The following is a 19,665-nucleotide window of genomic DNA, read 5'->3' on the forward strand; positions in this document are numbered from 1 at the left end:
CAGCAATCGCATATTTGGGTACCGTTTCATAAAACTTTCATGCTTAAAATGTTTAGGGAGAAATGGAAGACTGGTGTGTATTTTTTCTTTAAACTACCAAGACCAGCCATACACAGTACAGTTTACATACATACAGTAATGTTTTAAATTAATATCGTTTATGACCTTCAGATGCGTTATGCTCCTCTTTTTTTTATGCTCAGCTACTAAAATTTCCCTTTAGTGGTAAAATTCATATAAATATTCAAAACTAAGCGGATTAAAATGTGCACAGTAAAGACATTAAATGATTCAATCTTTGCACTACCAACCAATGCACCACGAGTGCCCCTGTCGGTCATTTTGGCCAGCCAATCACTTGCCCTGCGGTATGCTCCGGTGCCCCGCGGTGGCTTGTGGGTAGGTTACCGTACCGCGGGTTTTTACCGCGCATTTTGAATGGCTGCATCTGTATGGCAATAAAGTTCAAGTTCAAGATCACTTTGAAAAGGGAAATAAGGGTGGATGCTACACATTAGTGGTGAAGGAGGGGAATTTCCATTACCTATAAAGCGCATTGAGTGGAGCGTCCAGAAAAGCACTATATAAGTGTAGGCAATTATTTATTATTATTATAAATACATTCCTGTTTTTATTATGCAATAACCATCCATAATGAGAACAACCCTAGTGAGGACTGTGGCAGGCTGAAGTATGTATCCCATGCACAGGACCGAAGGCTGAACTGAGAGCAAATGGCTGCTCTCCCCCTTTACTTATACAGTATGTAGTAAATGTCAGTATCTTGGACTGCAGAACTGATACATGGCATGTACAGTATACTGTACTTGCAATATCGACACACTGGCCTCTAGAGGGCACTAGTTCACAGAAACTCTGTTTTCCATAGTTTTGGGGTTAATCGTTATTTTAATACCTTTTGCAGGAATTTAAGCAGAGCTGGGAAGCCAATGGGTTAGGTAGCTGGGCTGGGCAAAATACCAAGCCAAAAAGAGAAAGAGAGAGCTAGGGGACAGGAGTTATATGCTTGGAAAGCTGTTGTGAAACCCAACAATGAAACAGAAAGTTTTATGCTTTTAACAATCAAGTGTTAGCCTTCAAGCTGACAACAGGAAATCAGCTTAGATTTCCCATAATAAGCTGTGGCAGTAGTAAAAAGTAATGTTAGCTCTTCATGTTAACTGTTTAAACTGTTGTTACATCCGCCAATGGCTGAAAATGTCATTTTGTAACACATTTAAAATAAAGAAAAATGCCATTCCACACATAAAATCATCCCTAAAAACATGATGTACCCAGAAAAGAGTCGCATTACATGATTTGTTCTGTACATAAGCCACAGAGCATGTATTGGATATAGTATATAGGTATAATCTTTCAACCCCCCCACCCCACTGTGTGGCATATTACAGTAGCTCCTTTTCAAAAATAATATGTGAACAGTTATGTTTAGGATGTGAGGACAGAGTGATGACAAACCAAGAGTAACCTGAAGGACGTGCTAGTGAGTATTGTGGAGCACAGGCCCTGGTGTGCCTGCATAGACTGTTCAGGCTAACTCTTGTCCCAGACCTGGACTAAACCTGCTCAGTCCAGTTCTCCCCCCTGCAGTCTCTGGACAGGGTCTACAGTACAGTAGCTCTGGCCAGTTTTCAGGCCAGTCTTCAGGGCCTAATTGTTTTCATGGAATGAGGAATAATCTGAGATAAATCCAAAAAATCCAAACCTTTTCACAGTCCTTGGGACAGGAACCGGCCTGACAGTGTGGGCACTGGCCCAGAACAGTACAGATTCACACCAGACAGGCACCTGGCATTGCAACACCACTATGAATGGACCTTACCTTTGCATTCTGCAGCGCTCTTTGAGTGCATGTACACTGTGGAAAACCCAGCTGGACAGCTTTTACATTCCACCTGGCCTTCCTCGTCCTGATAGGACCCAATCCAGCAGCTTTCACAGGCATTGTACTCCAGGGAGAAGTAGGTTCCGACGGGGCAGTGAACTGCAAAAGAAAACCACACAAAGCTAAGGTGGGTCTTAAGCAGATAAGAAGGCCAAGACACGTTCTTTTATTACAAATTCTGTTCATAAGGATTATCACTCCACTGCTTCAGAAAACCCTTACTTGGTTCCTGTCATTCCAGAAAATACTTCAAACTTTAATGCTACATGATATACTGATGGTAGCTGTACAATACACGCATGTTCCCTCTGTCAGTATATTGCTCTAACATGTGCATAACCAGTCCTTTATATAGGTGCTCATTTGTTGCATGCTATTGAAGTTATGGGAGAAGCACTTCGAATGATTTGATTGTGTCAATTTATAAGACAGAGATAGATCAACACTGCTAGCAATACAAGAAGAATGCGCGTAACAATGCTGTTTGTCAGATTAAGACCAAGTGAGAATGAAAGATCACACTGCAGTCATGGTTATTGTATACTGCAAATGTACAATGATGCACCAAATACAAAAAATACACAAGAACTGAGGTCTTAGACTAGAATATAAGTTCAGGAAAGGAATCAGGACTCACCACACATACGCCCCTTTAACACTGAGCCTGGTCTACAGAACAAAGACGCCTTCTGACTCTCCAGAGATTTAGTGTCAGCTACAATCACCTCTGAAGCCACGCGGAAGGTGAACAGGGGCTGCTTGCTTAAGGTTCTTTTTAACCGGTTAGTCATTTTCTCCAGGGTTTGGAGCAGTCTCTTCTGGTTTTCTGCTTCCGCTGTGTCATTCCTCTCCGAGGGCAAGGGGACACTTGCTAGGAACACAGGGACAAAAATCCCTTTGGAACTCAAGAGAAAAATGCTAAAGTCTTATTCATCTGCCCCCTACTCTTCAACCAAGATGCAGTGATTCAGGCTTACAAATATACAAGGCACTACCACTGCATGCAAAAGCTTATACAGTATGTGCATCTCGGTTTTCACTGAAAAGTTTCTCTGCTCTGTTGCTGTGCTCTCCAGGTGTAGGCTTCTTCAAAACAATATAATGCAAAGTAGTATTTACAATCAAGTCTAGGTTGAAGCAATGAGTGCATGGTACACGTACAAACATATATTTTATAACAATCTTCTGCATTTGTCATTCTAAAAACACCCCTTCTGGAATCCCCAACTGACTTTTACATCAGATGACTCCCATTATGCATGGGGAGAACGAGGATGGATACACATTTTCCTACAACATTCTCTCACTGACATTGTCAGAGCTCAGCAGGCACCTGGGAAGGAACTGCTGTTTCACCCAGGATCTTATCTTATCTGGTCGGCTAATCTCAAACCTGTCCCTGTTGGTGCTCTGAGGAAGCCTGAGCACAGTTGATGGCATGACATGAACATGCAACACCTGTGTCAGAGACTCAGTACTTGTTTACTGATACAACCAAGGGAGCACCCTATTTTTATAGAATGAAACAACGTGGGGAAAATATTTTGACGCACAAACAATGTACCAGTAAAACATAAATTCACGAATCTTAGGCATTTGTGCCTTTTACTATTTCAGGAGGCTCTGAAATAAACGCACCTGTTATGTTGAAAATGATTTGTATTTTCTGGTCTCTTGTAGGGATTTGATGCTGATGCCTTTTCCTTCTGAAAGGTACCATTTTTGGTGAGGCCCCGCCTTGCTGTTTGGAGGCAAACTGGTCACTGTGGAAGCCAGAGTCAGTGTAGGCATAATCCAGGCCACCCTGTGAACCCCAGCCATTTCCCCATCCACCTGGACCTGCAACAGCAACAGCACCACAAAACTGACTAAAAATAAGTCAATAGTATTGAGTAGCGAGGTGGCTGTGGGGCCGTAGTGGATATCAATTTTTAATGCTTTATAGAATATCTGTATTCTTCCTACTTCCACAATGTACAATATAACTTTATACAACATTGCTGCGACTGTAAAGAGGGCATCTCTGAAATATTAGCTGTTAATAGTTTCTTGTTAAAACTTTTCCGTGGCAACGGGTTATACCGCTACTGAACCTGTCAAAAAGCAAGCACGTGGGGAAAGCTCCTCGATCGTCTGTTTTTCTTGGTTTATCTTAAGAGACGCATTAGCTAAAGAGACTAGAAACATCAGACACAACAACGATGGTAAAGTAAAAAGTCCAGCTTGGCTCACTTTCAGTTGTGAAAGAACTGCGCTGTGAGTGTGTGAACTGTGTCTGATCTGGAGAAGCTCATGAATGCCCTTATCTCCTTAAGAGCTACAGTAACTATTGTAACAGCTTGCTTGCTGGCTTCTTAAAAGGCTGCAGCATTTATTTAGAGTATAGGTTTTCATAGGAAATATTTTCATCTCCTTATATAAACCACGCCTTGCATATACAGTACGTTATAGAATGGCCTGCTGGTTAGGACTGTCTATGAGAACTCAAAAGCTGAAATGTTATCTGAAATATCTGAAATACTGTTATGGTGTACATCTTAATAGCTATTCTACTGATTCTCATCTCTTTTGCACTACAGAATGAAGCCCCATGATGTTCAATTATCTCCCCTTGCCTGCGTCTGTGTTTTTATGTCACAGGTGAAAAGATATCTTTATACTGTTGCCCATTTTCATATATAATTTGTCAACTTTAATGTCGTACTTTTCTGTGTTCAGAGCTGTCAGACATCGGTATTAATGGAGCTTTACCAGCCTAAATATTCATGTCATTAAAGAGAAAATGTGAACCCATTCGCTCCGTGAGTACTTGTCTTACCAATGGCAAATCCATTTTCGTAGTCATAGTTGTATTCTAGGCATTGTCCTTGAGGGATTGTCTCCAATTTGCACACCACGTTATCAGCGCTGCACAATGAGGGAACCTGTGAAAACCAATAGACACACAGGACTGAAATGTCCATTTCTTCTAGGCCTTTAGCACAATTATTATGTACTGCATGTTATGTCCATTCTTTGGAAAACAAAATCTAGAAATGTGCATTTACATCTGCGAACAGGAGGCACCTTTTTAAACAAAGGGATTTGAGAGTATGAAAGAAGCTCTAGAGCCATGTTGTTGAAGCAGGAACCCTGGCTTCTTTCAAGAAATGGCTCAGGTCAATAAACGTCTACCGAAAAGACGACGAGCAGAATAGCCTCCTCTCATTTGTAACCTTTTTTAAATATTTGTACGTGTGTAGTACCAGTTGCAAGGAGGATGCACAAATTAGTTGTGCACGTTGCGTGGGCAGGTTCCCAGATATGGGTATTTTGTATAAAACAAGGATGTGAACTCAAATGCAAGCAATGTGTTAGCTAAACAACAGAGTTCATCCAATGGGTGCTTAGCATTTGTTGCACCCCACTATTGTTTGTAGTGGAAAAAAAGCCCCCTTTTAGCTTTTTTCATGGGTGCTTCGTTCTTGGATAACATGTCAGGGGATACAGCAGAGTTCTGCAGGTTTTACAGGTCTTTGGGGCTGAGCAGCGGCACTGTGGCTAAGGATCTGCGCCTGTGGCTGGAAGGTTGCTGACTCAAATCCCGCGGCCGGCAGAGGAATCCCACTCCGTTGGGCCCCTGAGCAAGGCCCTTCACCCCAGCTGCTCCAGGGGCGCTGTACAATGGCTGACCCTGCGCTCTGACCCCAAGCGTCTCTGTCTGTGTGTCTGTGTCTTATGGAGAGCAAGATGGGGTTTGCGAAAAGACTAATTCCTCATGCAAGAAATTGTATATGGCTAATAAAGTGATCTTATGTTATCTTCAAACCACCGGCACAGGAAGAGCTTGGAGAAGCTTGTAAAACTTGTCCATTTAAGCCAATACTCAGCTGATTAAGGGCGTTAAGATGGCAACTGGACTGAAAACCCAAAGACACAGTAGCCTCCCAGGATCAGGAGTGTGAAGCCCTGGGATAAAATACTGTCTTTACCACTACTTGTCTACTACTCCAATCTACTCCACTACACAGTTTAGCTGCAACCAACGCTTTGGTCATTTAATTGATGGTAATTAGCACTTTCAATATAGGAGCTGGTCATCAAATAAAGAGTTGGTCATAACCAAGGAGCAGCAATGAAGAAATTGGTAGGGCCACAGGCTGAGTATCCTGGATCTATAGGAATGAAATTACATGGAGAAAGTATTCAGTAACTGCGTTCTTACTTCACCCTGAAGTGTAGTATAAAATTCGCCGGAGAATGTTTTGAGCAGATTAATGTCATCACATCTGGAGGCCTTAAAGAGCATCTCGAAGGGTTTGTAGCCATGGTTCGCAATGCGATTCACTGTCAGGGACGAATCAACAAGAAAGACATCAGGTCAGAAAGTCACACAAAAAAATTCAAAGAGTTTCTGGTTGAACCTCTTTGAATTAGGCTTTTATGTAGTTTTTATAATACCTTCATAACGTCTTCTTAGAAGCCATATAATGTGTTATAACATTATACATAAGCGTTATATCATTCTTTAAAAACATATAACCTTATAATCTTATGAATGCTATAGCATCATTATGCAGGTAACACAGCTCCTAATTGAAAAAGAATGTGACAATTTCTCTAATTTTGACTTGATGTTTATCAGCCAAATTATTTCTAGTACATTTCACCGTACATAACTATGAGTACAAGTCATTCCTATTTTAATTTTAAGTACAGTACTTACTTAAAGGAAATCAGTTCATTTTACATGAAGAGTTTAAAAGGACTATTTCGAATTGTTGCTCTGTTTAAAGTGCCTAAAATAATGAGGTGATGAAGTGAAAAAATCTGTCTTTAACATTGTTTTGGAAATTTCAATGGATTGTCTTCGGATTCATAAGAAGCACGGCCAGTTTTCCACAAGAGCTGTTTTGCAAGGGTGGTAAGTTCATTCCCAGGACACGACAAATGCATACCTTTATAATACCGAAGGGGGAAGTGCTAGTAGCACTAATACTTACAGGAACAGTCAGAGAACTCTGCTGAGTAAGGGGGTTCCCACATCCCATCATTTGCACAATAGTAGCTGTGAATGGGCTCATGGGTGAAACTGTACCCCTCTTTGCAGTACAGTGTGCAGTTCACGCCATGCTCATCTTCTGTGCAGGTAAATTCTCCATTCACAGTGTGGAAGGGCTGCTCGCAAAATGATCCTGCACATGCAAACACTGTATACATTAGCTGAAGAAACTGTGGAGTACTTTTAAAACAATCTTCAAATCTGGACACGCTTTACATCATTTAAATATTTGACAACGGAAAACTGGACAGCTGTAAAAATCAAAATCCAGCCGTCTCATAAAGCTGAAAAGAGTTTTAATTCTGCTGATTGAAAAAATAAATCAAATAAAGAGTCTGTAACTAAATCACTAAAGGCTCAGATTTTATTTATACAGTTTCTGATCCCGAGGCTTGAATGACCACAGACCTCTAATGATGATGTGTATATCACAGGTCCTGTTGTTGCCAGATGGATCAGTAGCTGTGTACTGAACCACTGTCTCCCCGATAGGAAACAGGTCTCCAGGAGAATGAGTGCTTGATATCATTACAGCAGCTCCTGGTGGTGACACAAGCATGTCATACAACAACAATCAAATGTTAGATGGACACACACATGTACTGGCTCATATCTATCATTATTCTGTCGCTAGAATTCGAATTCCATTTTACCTTTTAATGATGATAATTATTATTATTATTATTACTAATTTAGCACCTTTTTAACTCTTCTTATCTTGTATACTGTAAGTTCTTCAGCACAGCATCCAAGTTATGGAGCAACAACATAACAGTTTCAATACCTGCACAGTACAAAAGAGGGCAGCACAGAACACTGCTAACATAAGACAAGTCCTAAACAAACTACACTGTGCAGTAGGTTACTATTTAGTTGGGTGTTTCAATGCTTGGAAAGGAGGTATTTTGGTTTGTACATAGTATTTCAGTGATGTTTGGGAAATATATTTGCTGCATTATGAGCATTAAAGTGAAATGACAGCTGTTGAGTCTACAGTACTTATTCATTTAGCTGTACTGTAATTAGTTTCCACATTGGTTGAAACAGAATATGCCAAAATAAGTGTGCAACGCAATGCCAGCATCACTGGACGTCACATGATCGTTAAGAATAGGAATACAAACATGCATAAGTTGTGTGACGTTTGTCTGGTTTATTTAGAGCAGAGGCACGTAAACAGCAAAGCCATCTTCATCACTGGTTTACACAATTAATTGTAAGGGTTCACTCCACAGGAAAGCTACTGTAATACAACTGTGGTGTGGGGACAGACATAGGATGCAGTATGTCATTGTGGTGAATTATAATGTATGGCTCGTCCTGGTTAGCCAGAAGGAATCGGCGTGTTTGCCCAGTGTCCCACAAAACCCAAAGGATGTAATGACGCATCAAGGCTTACGGAAGGCTAAAGCATTACCCAGGCTTGTTCACTGCAAATTAGGCCTCGTTTTTACGTAATAAAGCAACAGATTCTCTCAAAATCAGTACCAGAATTATCAGAGAACTGTGGCACGTCCCAGACTGCAGTCATCTCTGTCTCTGAGGTATGGAACGGGGGCGGGGAACGACACCGGTCAATGACTGGGGGCTCCGTGTCTAAAGAGCAGAGAGACCGGAGTCAAGACGAGGAAATCGCAGAGACAACTGACACATCGGAGACATCTGAGGGAAAGGAATGTCAGCATTTGTAGTGCTAGGACTGCATTGCTAAGTTTATGTTTATCTTTTTCATTTTCTTCAACATCGGATCACTGAGCTGTTCCTTGAGCATCAGACCGCTGTCAAAAGGTGTCAACAAATACGCTTCAGTCGCATTGAGGCTCCTAGTCTGTGCACATACTGAATGCAGGATTGTTCTTTTATGAGCTCTATTAACAAAGTAACTGGATTTTCGTTCTCATCCATTAGGATACATAGCCGGTGCAGATTCAACATGACAGCCTTTCGAAGAAATCCTCGTCCCCCATAATACATCACTTCCCCCATAAAAAATACATGTAAAGTAAAAGCAGGCAGGTGCATTGTGCCCCCAGTGAATCACAGTCATCACAGTCAAGGAAACATCTTATATTTTTTTATTCGAGGAGGACAAATACTCTGATGTCAAGTTTTCAGGATCAAAATCAGTGCACAAACTTGGTTGCTCAATGTCACTAAAGCAATTTTATTTGCCCCATCTACCATGTCACCTTGCTGCTCAATGGCAGAAAACTACTATAATAGTATAGTAGCATTCACTGCTGTATTTGCCCCTCCTTAAAGATTCATACACACTTTTTTGTCTTTGGCAGAAATACAGATGAATGTGAATGTGACTGAGAAGCTAAAAAAACAAAAAGCAATGCTTTTAACTTAAAAACTTAAAAAACAATGCTTTCCTCAACATACTTGTCTTACACTAGACAGCTTGCTAAGGGATATTTACCATTATGGGAAATTTCTGTAAAGCAAAAATTAAATAAAAAATTTAAAGGTCTGGAAAGTTTGATGTTAGGATGCAATGGATTTGAATATTCAAGTATGGCCCTTACAGTATAGAGTAAAATATATGTTATTTTTGAGAATTCATTATAAAGGGAAAACGTAAGGCTGATATTTCCCTTCAAATCTTTTTTCTGGAAATCAGCTCTTCACTTACCAATCACCTTGACATTGAAAGAGCACGAGGCCTTATTGTGAGAGCCGTCTTCTGCTGTGTAAGTAATCCTGACCTCGCCGATACGGAACAGAAGAGGGGGAATGAACACTGGGGTCACCTGAATAGATACCTTGGGGGGAAACAAACAGACAGTACTTTAGGCATCGATTGTCCAAGTCTGGAGCTGGAGAGCTGCTCTGCCTGCAGTATTTCTAGTTCTCTTTGAACTACTGTACCTGAAGGACTGGGCCATATTTGTAAACAAGGTTCATTTTAATGAATGAGTTAGGCTGTTAAGAGCTGAGTTGGAATGAAAACCTGCAGACACACCAGCTCTCCAGAAGCTAGACTGGAAATTGCTGCGCTGTGTAATGAGGATTAAAACATTCCTGTCCAGAGCTTACGATTCCAAAATCAAGTCAGGAATACCACTCAACACATAAAATATGTACAAGCTTAGCACGATGAAAGTGAAAACAAGCCTTGGTATATTTTTTGATGAAGTATGTCTAAAAAACTGATTACAAAAATTCTTCATGAGGATCCAACTTACACCAAGGTCATACAGTACATGCTTCAAATGGGAATGTCCAAAAGTGAGCTCCTGCCCTTTCCTGAGAAGATTGTCGATATTCTTGGGAGATGACTTGAACTGCCAGATGGTCAGAAAATGACTCGTTAAACAAACTGAAAGCCAAAGCTTACCTCTTCTCCTGAGTTATCTCTTGCGTTGGGGACAATCCAGCTTATATTGGCTGAGCTGTGATGCTCCATGGTTTCAGCCACAATATCCTTAGGGCAGTTAATTTGCGGTGGTTCAATATCTATATTTTCAATAAATAAACACAGAGTGTGACAGATAGGCCAGTGGGAAAAATGATATAGAGAAAGCATGAATTACATATTATTTCTAGGGGTGCGTCAGTGACTCATGTTTTCTCACTTAAATTTCACATTTTGTGAAGACTGGTTTCTATTATCAGAGCAGGCTGCCCTGATGGTGTGTGGTGCTCTTCACACTAATGCAAAGGCACAGCACAACTTTTGTGCTCACTAATATGAAAATAATTTATATTACATGAATTTTTAATGTCAGTAGCAAGTCAAAAGGATCCAATTTCATAAAACACATTGGCATCGATCCTGTCTAATCTGCTGATACAGTAACTATGAAATATCTTAGTTTTAGCTTTTTTGATTTGTTAATGAAAGCACTTGTCTGACTTTAAATTCAATCATTTCTCATTGCCTATTTGAAATAATTAGATTTTGAGCAACCTAACTCTATCAAGAAGTTGTAGATATACGCAATTCACATGTCTATTAATTATAAAATTCAGATATATCAATTCCTATAATGTGAGCTTGTCTAACATCCAATTTTCTAAATGGCAAACACGTTACATTTACAGTTTACATAATGTAAATTCCTTGTGTGTGAGGTATTATTGATGGGATTTGGAATTTAACTGCATGTAATTTAAACTTTAAATTTAAAGTTGGTAATTTTGTGTGGAAAAGCTACATACTGTAGATTTACCAGTTCTTAATTTTTCACTTTCTGGGAAGTTAATCAGTGAAGAAAGTGTGATTCTTAACAGCATTGTATTTGGTAAGTTTCACTTTCATCCATCCATCCATTTTCTGACCCCTTTATGCAACAGCACATGGTCACAGAACAGGCAGCACCTATCCCAGCAAGGAACTGGAGCCAGGTGGGAGACACCTTGTACAGAATGTGAGTCCATCACAGGGCAAGTTTCCCTTATTAAATCAAATTGTTTTATGACAAACGTACTTTACGACAGTAAGTCTCAGCTACGTATTTAGGAACTTGCTAAGTAAATATCTTCTTTAGCAAAAAAAGATGCTTTTTTCATATTTGAGGTACTGTATTTACAGTACTTTAACAATGTCCCTATAGCATGTTATAATTTTCATTTCAAATTTCCATGAACATTTATTTAATGACCGAACTTAACAAACAATGCTGTAATCAACGAGTCAACATATACAGCACTCATAAAGCATAATTATCCAGCTCAGAATTCAAGTTACCCTTGCGCTAAAACTTTAGAAAACAGTGTTTAAAACGACATGGACTGTACCTGTACAGATGGCCCTGTGAACATCTGTGCTCCATTTTCCTGAGGTCAAACACTGCACTTCTGTCTCTCCTGATAAACTGTAGCCATGGTGACAGCTCAGCTGGCATGTAGTTCCCATCTTCATTTCCTTATCTCCACAGGTAGGGGGCAACAGGAGCACATTTTTAGGTTTCTGCAAGGGTGGACAGTGGATCTCTGTAATAGAAGCAAATGAAACATGGGATTCAAAACAAAAGCAAAAGAAAGTAAAATATAAAGTATAATTAAATACAGTCTTGACAAAAAAAAAGAAATAAGGTTACATTAAGTCTTCACATTTTTAGGAATTTCAAGGAACCAAGTATGAAAATACGAGGAGCAACATTATTGAATTGTGTTTTTAATTATTTAAAATGTGGTTTGATTTACTTTAGAGCAAACCTAGAATATGATTTAAATATGTACAGTATGTAATTTGAGAAAATGAGCACAAGACCTTACTTGCCTTAAAATGCAAAGAGGCACATTGCAAATTACCTTTACACAGAAGTCTGAAATACTGTACCACCTAAACACAAACTAATTGACACAGTATATTGTTTGTGTGCAGTTGTAAAATAGAAACTTCACCACAAGCTTTCCAGCATTTTCAGGATTGTTAAGAAAGGCATGCTAATTAGTTGAAAACCTCATTGTATTACAGAACAATATTAGACATCGTGGTATCCTTTCACAGCACATGTCCTTAATTGACTCCATTGTCATTGAAAGCTTGTGCAAAATATTTCATGACACTGGATCAGTGCACTACACTGTAAAGAACGTAAAGAGCACTACACTGCCATTTCCAGAATGCAGATCTGCAGCCAAGGGTTATTCTGTATTGAATAATAGCAGCCATTCCAGTCAGAACCGCCAAATGGAAGTCCCAGAGCAGAACCAAATAGTAACCTTTCACTTTGGAATTCACAAATTCTAACAGATCAGCAGAATCAGTCTTGATCCTGGTGACAAACACCTCCCTTGCTTGCAGTGGTTGGAGAAATCCCATAATCAGCACGTGCTCCTGAAATGAAGAGGAAGGGCTGTTCTTCGTCTCCAGCTTCTGCAAAACGTTTACGGGGGGAATTTCTACTAAACCCATTGTTCCAGTAAGAACAAACAGGTCATGACAGAGCTTCTTTTTTTAAAAAAGTTTTAGTATTTTAGTGTACATTTAGCCCCTTCATTTAGTAAAAGTGATTCATGTCACTTCTGGGTGTGTGATTTTAATCCAAATGGTACAAGTTACTATTCTTAAAAAATAACTGAATCTGACAAAACTTGAATAAGCATTCAGCTGTCTTTTACAAGAGTGTATTAATCATTATCAGCAGGCCACAGCTTAATAAACAGATATATTATACTGTGAATTCCTACAGCCCCAGGGATGCTCAGAGCTGCCAAATACATCTTTGCTAGGTTACCAAGTTCTTTATGTATTTGTCTGCTACAGTATGTCTCTATGTGAGTTTGACCCATAATAAAGACTGAGATGCTTCTGGTGTTACAATATTAAGTATGTTTGTGGTATATTAAGTTGTTTTTGATAAGCACAGTTTCAACTCATCGAAGCCTATAGTGCGTAAACCTAGCAACATACTGTAGCCTTCAATGATTTGAAATATCCAACCCAAATGTGGATATTTTGAAAGTATAAATACAATCACATAGAATACAAATCTTAGTAACAAAGACATTTTATTACATTTTTAGAACTTGGCTGTGCTGTATGTTCGACCCAGTCATACACAGTAGTATTGCTTTACCTATGTAATATTAAATAATTCTAATTCATAATAACCCCTGCTTCTTATTTTCTATTGCAACATGTTTAATGGGGGATATTGTTAAAAATTGTCACAAGCCATGGTTAGCCCCAATAAATGTACTCACTATTCATATACAGTAGAAACAGAACCACAAATGTTCAGTCCAGTTTTTTGGGATGCCGATTGTCTGCTAAATATCTATTGTCAGCAAAATAAAATCATTCTTAGTGTTGTGGGTTTAAATTTCTTGAACGGAGTGCTTTACCCAGATTGCTACAAAGGGATACCCAAATTTGCATGTATAAAGAAACACTGAAAACTCACATTGCACAACTTTCAAAAGACAAAATCTTCTTTGTCGGGAAATTGCACAGTTGTCATAATGTGATCAAATTACTGAAACTAAACTTAATAACAAGAAACCATGTTTCAGCCAAGAAGCAGTCGTTTGGCACATCTAACCCATTGAGTTGTAAGTACTTTACTGATGCAAAGATCATTTAGATTTCCCCTGATGATGATAGAGCATCAGTTTCAACAACATGGGTGAGTAGGGTATTCCAGGTGAGCTGTAGCCACTAGGAATTGCGATTCAGTGGAACAAGCCTTTTGTCTGCTGTTCTACATATTACAACACAGAGAAAGTGCACCCATGGGATCTGAAAGTGAAAGTAGTTTTCTACAATAACCGCAACCTTTAGATACATGCTGGAAAGAAATGACTGAATTGACACTTTAATAGCGACGCCAGTCTGGGAGCAGTCATATACTTATATGACCACAGGGGCTGAACACAAACCCAGACTTGAAGTCTTGTATAATGCGTTGTATTGTTACAATATGTTCAGAAGTACAAAATTGCTTCTCTGCCCATGTACTGTATTTAAGCAGAAAGTTGTGTTGTAAGAATGGATTGCATTTGAACTGTTCAACTGTAAGACCTTCAGTTGAAATAACACTGACAGTACCAGGTGATCCCAAAATATCTTAATATTCGGTCAATTGTTCTTGAGTCTTTTAACATCAGTGCTTAGTAAAGTCAAAGGTCGGGATGTCAAAAGACCAAATATTCAGGGCTTGTAGTCTAATTCAGCACCAACTCTTGGATTCTGGTTAGGCTAAATAGGAGAGACCTAAGCAGGGAGAACGCTGATGAATGCCTTCTTGTAAGTCAGCAGACATTAGTGATTTTAAAAACTCTGACTCACTCAGAAAAAAAAAGGTGGACTGAGGTTTGGATAAACACTTGTTGTTACCCTTTCCATTCCAGAAGCATTGCAGCATTCTTCACGGCCTCAGTCTCTGACTTGTGCCACCACAGGATTTTTTTTTGTGTGTCAGACCACTCGCAATAAAAGCTTTGAAAAGGAATATATTGCTGTTTGAAGTCATTTTAAACAGTTTGCCTTAAATACAGAGCATATGCTGAGCCCAGGCTGAGGTTCTGCCTTTGGCCCATTTGGAAGGGCAGGATTAATGCGCTTCATATGAGCCAGAGTTTATTGATCGGCAGGGCTTGATAAGTAAAATAAGGCGCAAGAAACTGAGCCTGAAAAACAAAACTGAAACATTTTTTTAATCTGAGGCAGAGCTGAAGATGTTACTCTGTTAGTTTTGAAAAACAGATGTGGTAAAAATGATATAAACTAAAAGTGACTAGCAGCAGTTAGAATCTTAATTACAACCGTTAAGAGCGCAGACATTATTAATTTACATCTATTATGGTGCCATGAAAACCTACAATGAGGGTCAGTGAGCCTTTTACTTTCACTTAAACCCATATACTGTATTGTTTCAGCTATCTGCACTGTCAGCTTGTGGCCTTTTAGTTTTATATTATCTCCCAGCCTAACGTGTAAAAAAAGAGAAAAATACTGTTACAACACAGAATTTTAAACATAATAACGGAAGAGTGGGCTGCGCTCCGTGTAGAAACATAGAACTGTTACTTAATTTCACAGTTACAGTACAGTAGCACTGGGTTGAAAATGTTTTAGTAGGTACTGCAGCTGTGTCAGCACGCGTAGGCTGCAAAGGAACAAGTAATAGGTTTATTCCACGCTGAAAAAAAGAAGAGAGAAAACACAAGGTTTTGGCCGTGGAGCCTTCTTCAGGTGTCAGGTGTCACACCTGAAGAAGGCTCCATGGCCAAAACGTTGTGTTTTCTCTCTTCTTTTTTTCAGCATGGAATAAACCTACAGTATTACTTGTTCCTATATAGACTTCACGGGAGTTTCCGTGTGACACCGGCCTCAATTTATGAGTGAGAATGTCTCTCCTTGCACTGTTTCTCCACATGCTAAACCAACACAAAACAGACAACAAAAGAGGTAACCAACAAGGATCCTTACCAACACACTGTGGCACTGGGCTGGTCCACCGACCACTGGCTTGGCAAGTCAGTCGTGCACTGCCCTCCAGTCGATACCCCTCTTCACATCTCACATCACATGTCGTCCTATAGGAGGCATCAGGAGCTGAGCATTTAATGTGCCCGTGTTTAAGTTTACTGAGCCTTGGACATGCCCGGACTAGAAAGGGAAATAAGAGAAGACAAACAAAAACACTTTTCAACGAACACACCAGGTCTAAGAGCTTAAATCCCCGTGGAGGGTGCAGTAAAAGCTCGTGCTTTCCACCTGAAGAAAAAAAACTACAGTTTCTGGAGAAGGCATGATTATTTATTTTTTTTCGGTTTAAATGAGGAATACAGTAATTTATTGCAGAGCAAAATGCCATAACAGCTCACAGCCCATGAGGCTGTGCCTAGTTAGTCTGAGGACTATAACACAACCTGACATTCATTCCCTGACTCTGTGAAAAGAAACAACTGTTTGGTTTTCTCCTCAGTGTGGGAGGGCTTTTATCAGAAAGATACAGTGAGCTGTGGGTGCTGCTTCTGCCTGCGCAAACTGTGGAAAAGGGAAAGACTGTGAGGCCTGGTCTGGCATGCTTTGGCAGCCCTCTGGTCATTGTTTACGTCAGATTTAATTGGAAAGCATGTGAAAATAATCCAAATCCCATCCACAAAGAACATCTTTTCATTGTATTTTACTGGTTTTGGGAAAAAAAAAAGAAAATGGAAAATGAGCAGGCTGAAAGGCTTTTCTAGGAAACAAAGTGTCCAGAAAGATTGGATCACCCATTGAGCAATGCTTTACAGATGTTTTGCTCTTTGAAGAATTATCAATTGTAGAATTAAGTGCAAATGCAAATGCAAATTATGTTTGTATTTACACCGCTATGCCTAAAATGAAAGTGAGCCAGTTATTGGGAGCTCTGCAAAATCGGACGCACGCTATGACAGCCTAACAAAAAAGGCACAGCTGTCGCATAGGAAAAAAATACAGATTTTACAGATAGTTCGGTTGGCAGACTGATTCAAAACAAGACGTGACCGGTGAGTGAAAGTGGCAATTATCAGACAGAGGAGCGCGTTGGATCAGAAATTGCACGCAGGTGGAGGCTCTTACCTTTGCAACTCGGATCGGTTCCTGACCATTTTCCACTGGGCTGGCACAACCGAATGCTGCTGCCAACCAAATCAAAGCCCGGCTTGCAGCGGATTCCGCAGGCAGAATTGAAGTGGCTGTTGCAAACGTTTTTGATGAAGAAACCGTTTTCTGGTGGGTGAATCTCAGGGCAGCGAACCACTAGTGAATCAATCGAAAAAGGAACATTCCGGTATAAAAAAAAAAGCATTTTTTCTGCTTTTCTACTTGAATGTCACTTCTAGAACAGAAAGATATACAGTATATAGTAGATGGCAGCAACTCAGTGTCAGCGGATGGTGCTTCACGAATGTCCCTTTCTCTCTGGTTAGCCTGTCTTTTTTTGGTTACCTCTGCCCACCAAGAGCTCTCAGGCAGCTACATTTCCACTCAGGTCATCTTTATAAGTAAAGATCTATCGGTTTCTGAGACACCCGTACCAAACACAGAAACTGCAGAGCAGATCGTTTGCAAATCGTCGAGCAACAGCGACAAACGAACAGGAGGGTCAAAGTCTTTTGAATCCTGCTGGGATGCTGAACCCTAGCAGTTTTTAGAAGAGCCTGAAATTGTGTAATCTCAGAACTCACCTTCACACGACTTTCCAACAGGCCTGTGGCCAGCCTTGCATACACAGTCCTTGACAGAGGTGCTTCCTGGCTGAGAAGTATGGTGCTTGTCTGGACACGGGAGACAGGTACTGACACCTCCTGGTGTGCCTTCAGGCTTGTACGTACCTGGTGGGCAGGCTTGAATGACAAATGGACAGAAATGTTATCTGAAATTCTTACCACGTGTAGCATCGATGAAAACATGAGATGAACCTAGTCACTCCCGGTATGGAACGATTTTTATCATTTTCATAACGTTGCTGACGGTAGACCTCATCTTTCCATACACGAGTAAGAGAGACTGGTCAACAGCTTTGCATTTTCCCAGAAGTGATGCAAATGCCTTCTGTGCAGGCATCTGTATGACGTCAACTTGTGCAAAACAATGCTGGTGATTTCTGACCAAATCAAAGTTATGCGACCATGTGAAAATGACAGGGTATGCTTTGAAATATACTTTGACACTGTAGAGGCCAAACCAAAGATTTACAGTTTTAGGACAGCAATCCATGAAGAAATGAGACAGAGCTAAAGAGAAGTAGAATGGTACTGGATAGATATGGGATCAGTAAAGAAGGAATGACAAGAGCTTAATATATTCTGCTTGAAAAACAGCTTAGTTCTATGTGTAATGCCAGGAAAGTACAATAAAAGCCTGAATGGTAAAATAAAATAAATTACGAAGAGTATAAGAAGAAAAAACACTTTTTAGAGCTCCCAAAAAAGATCCATTTCAAGAAAATGCCCCTTCTGAGCTGCTACAAGAGCAGGTTTTAAAAGGATATTAGAAAGGGTGTGACAGAGACAGAAAGGATTGCGATCACGGGTAACATTCTGTATTAGAATAGCAAAAGAAATGGTCAAGGATGAAGTAAAATGTCTCAGAGATAAAAATAGGAAAGTCTTGGAAAATGAAAGGGGAATGGCTGATGTATTAAATGAATATTATTCATGAATGTATTAACAACTTGCTCAAGGCTGAGGGATTAGAAAGCCTTACGCTGGATAGCTTAATGATAAATTGGACAGAGAAGACAGAAGTAATGCAGGTACTACAGTAGAAGCACTTAAGATAATCTCCAGGATGCAATAGTACTATAGCTATTGTCCTTTAAGAAACAGCAGATGTTTTTCATGTGCCATTAATTTCGTACAGTAGCAGCAGTCTTGAGGTAGCACCCACTGACTATAAAATGTAAGGTTTTATACTAGTTTGGTAACACCTGCAAACTTGACTAATTTAGTATACCAAATTCTACTGTAGTTCTTTGATATAAAATATACAATATTATGTACCCATCCATAAAAACGGTGACAGAGTCAAAACAAGGACCAGCATGTCTATTACAGGCACAGTTAAGGAAATTACTAGTACTAGATGATCATCTGTATGGTAATAAAATTCTAAGGAACAGTCAATATATATTTAGAAAACATCAGTCTTGCTTAACTAACTTGTTCATTTATCACATGGTGGTCAGTGACATTAACAAAGAATATGGGATGGCATACTGAGATTTTCAGAAGGTTTTGGAATTGGTAAATGGAAAACAGGGAATGCAAATTAAGAGTCAGTGCTCAGGTTGGAGTGAAGTAATTAATGGAGGACCTCAGGGATCTGTATTAGGACTACTGTTCCTTCTTATTTTATATCAAAGAACTACAGTAGAATTTGGTATACTAAACTAGGCAAGTTTGCAGGCGTTACCAAACTAGTAGGATGTGAAGTATGTCTAGAAGCTGCAAATTAAAATCAAAAGAAATTAATCCAAAGGCAGGACTAGACACACACCTGGCACATGACATAGTAATATAAAAGAGTATTTGTGTTGTATGGAGACCGGAATAACATAAACTCCAAATACCAACTGGGAAACACCAAGCTTAAAGTGACTGCTTATGAGAAAGTCTTGGGTCTTTATGTAGACACATAACTTTCATTTTCTAGAAAAAGCTATTATATATTGGGTACATACAATACTGATTTCTGTTCAAAAGACACCCAACATACACTTTAATTTTTATAATAAATTGACTTTGAGTTACAATTTAATAACAGTTAATTGGATCATCAATTGAT

At 39.6% G+C, this 19,665-nt stretch overlaps 1 protein-coding gene across 2 annotated transcripts in view; it reads right to left on the reverse strand.

Moving 5' to 3' along the window:
- Positions 1 to 19,665, reverse strand: part of svep1 (sushi, von Willebrand factor type A, EGF and pentraxin domain containing 1) — a 100,738-nt gene that overhangs the window by 45,698 nt on the left and 35,375 nt on the right. For both annotated transcript variants that reach the window (XM_088605022.1, XM_088604938.1), the window contains exons 4-17: positions 17,565 to 17,723; positions 16,957 to 17,136; positions 15,835 to 16,014; positions 11,694 to 11,888; positions 10,291 to 10,409; positions 9,586 to 9,715; positions 8,436 to 8,543; positions 7,356 to 7,487; positions 6,889 to 7,080; positions 6,111 to 6,232; positions 4,725 to 4,830; positions 3,545 to 3,745; positions 2,544 to 2,777; positions 1,844 to 2,005 (exon numbers count right to left, since the gene is read on the reverse strand). In XM_088605022.1, the coding sequence (XP_088461148.1) occupies positions 1,844 to 2,005; positions 2,544 to 2,777; positions 3,545 to 3,745; positions 4,725 to 4,830; positions 6,111 to 6,232; positions 6,889 to 7,080; positions 7,356 to 7,487; positions 8,436 to 8,543; positions 9,586 to 9,715; positions 10,291 to 10,409; positions 11,694 to 11,888; positions 15,835 to 16,014; positions 16,957 to 17,136; positions 17,565 to 17,723 (2,220 nt within the window). The remainder of the gene's footprint in view (positions 1 to 1,843; positions 2,006 to 2,543; positions 2,778 to 3,544; positions 3,746 to 4,724; positions 4,831 to 6,110; positions 6,233 to 6,888; positions 7,081 to 7,355; positions 7,488 to 8,435; positions 8,544 to 9,585; positions 9,716 to 10,290; positions 10,410 to 11,693; positions 11,889 to 15,834; positions 16,015 to 16,956; positions 17,137 to 17,564; positions 17,724 to 19,665) is intronic.

Source organism: Lepisosteus platostomus, chromosome 1 (genome assembly GCF_059453375.1).
Source record: "Lepisosteus platostomus isolate fLepPlt1 chromosome 1, fLepPlt1.hap1, whole genome shotgun sequence".
Lineage (NCBI taxonomy): Eukaryota > Metazoa > Chordata > Actinopteri > Semionotiformes > Lepisosteidae > Lepisosteus > Lepisosteus platostomus.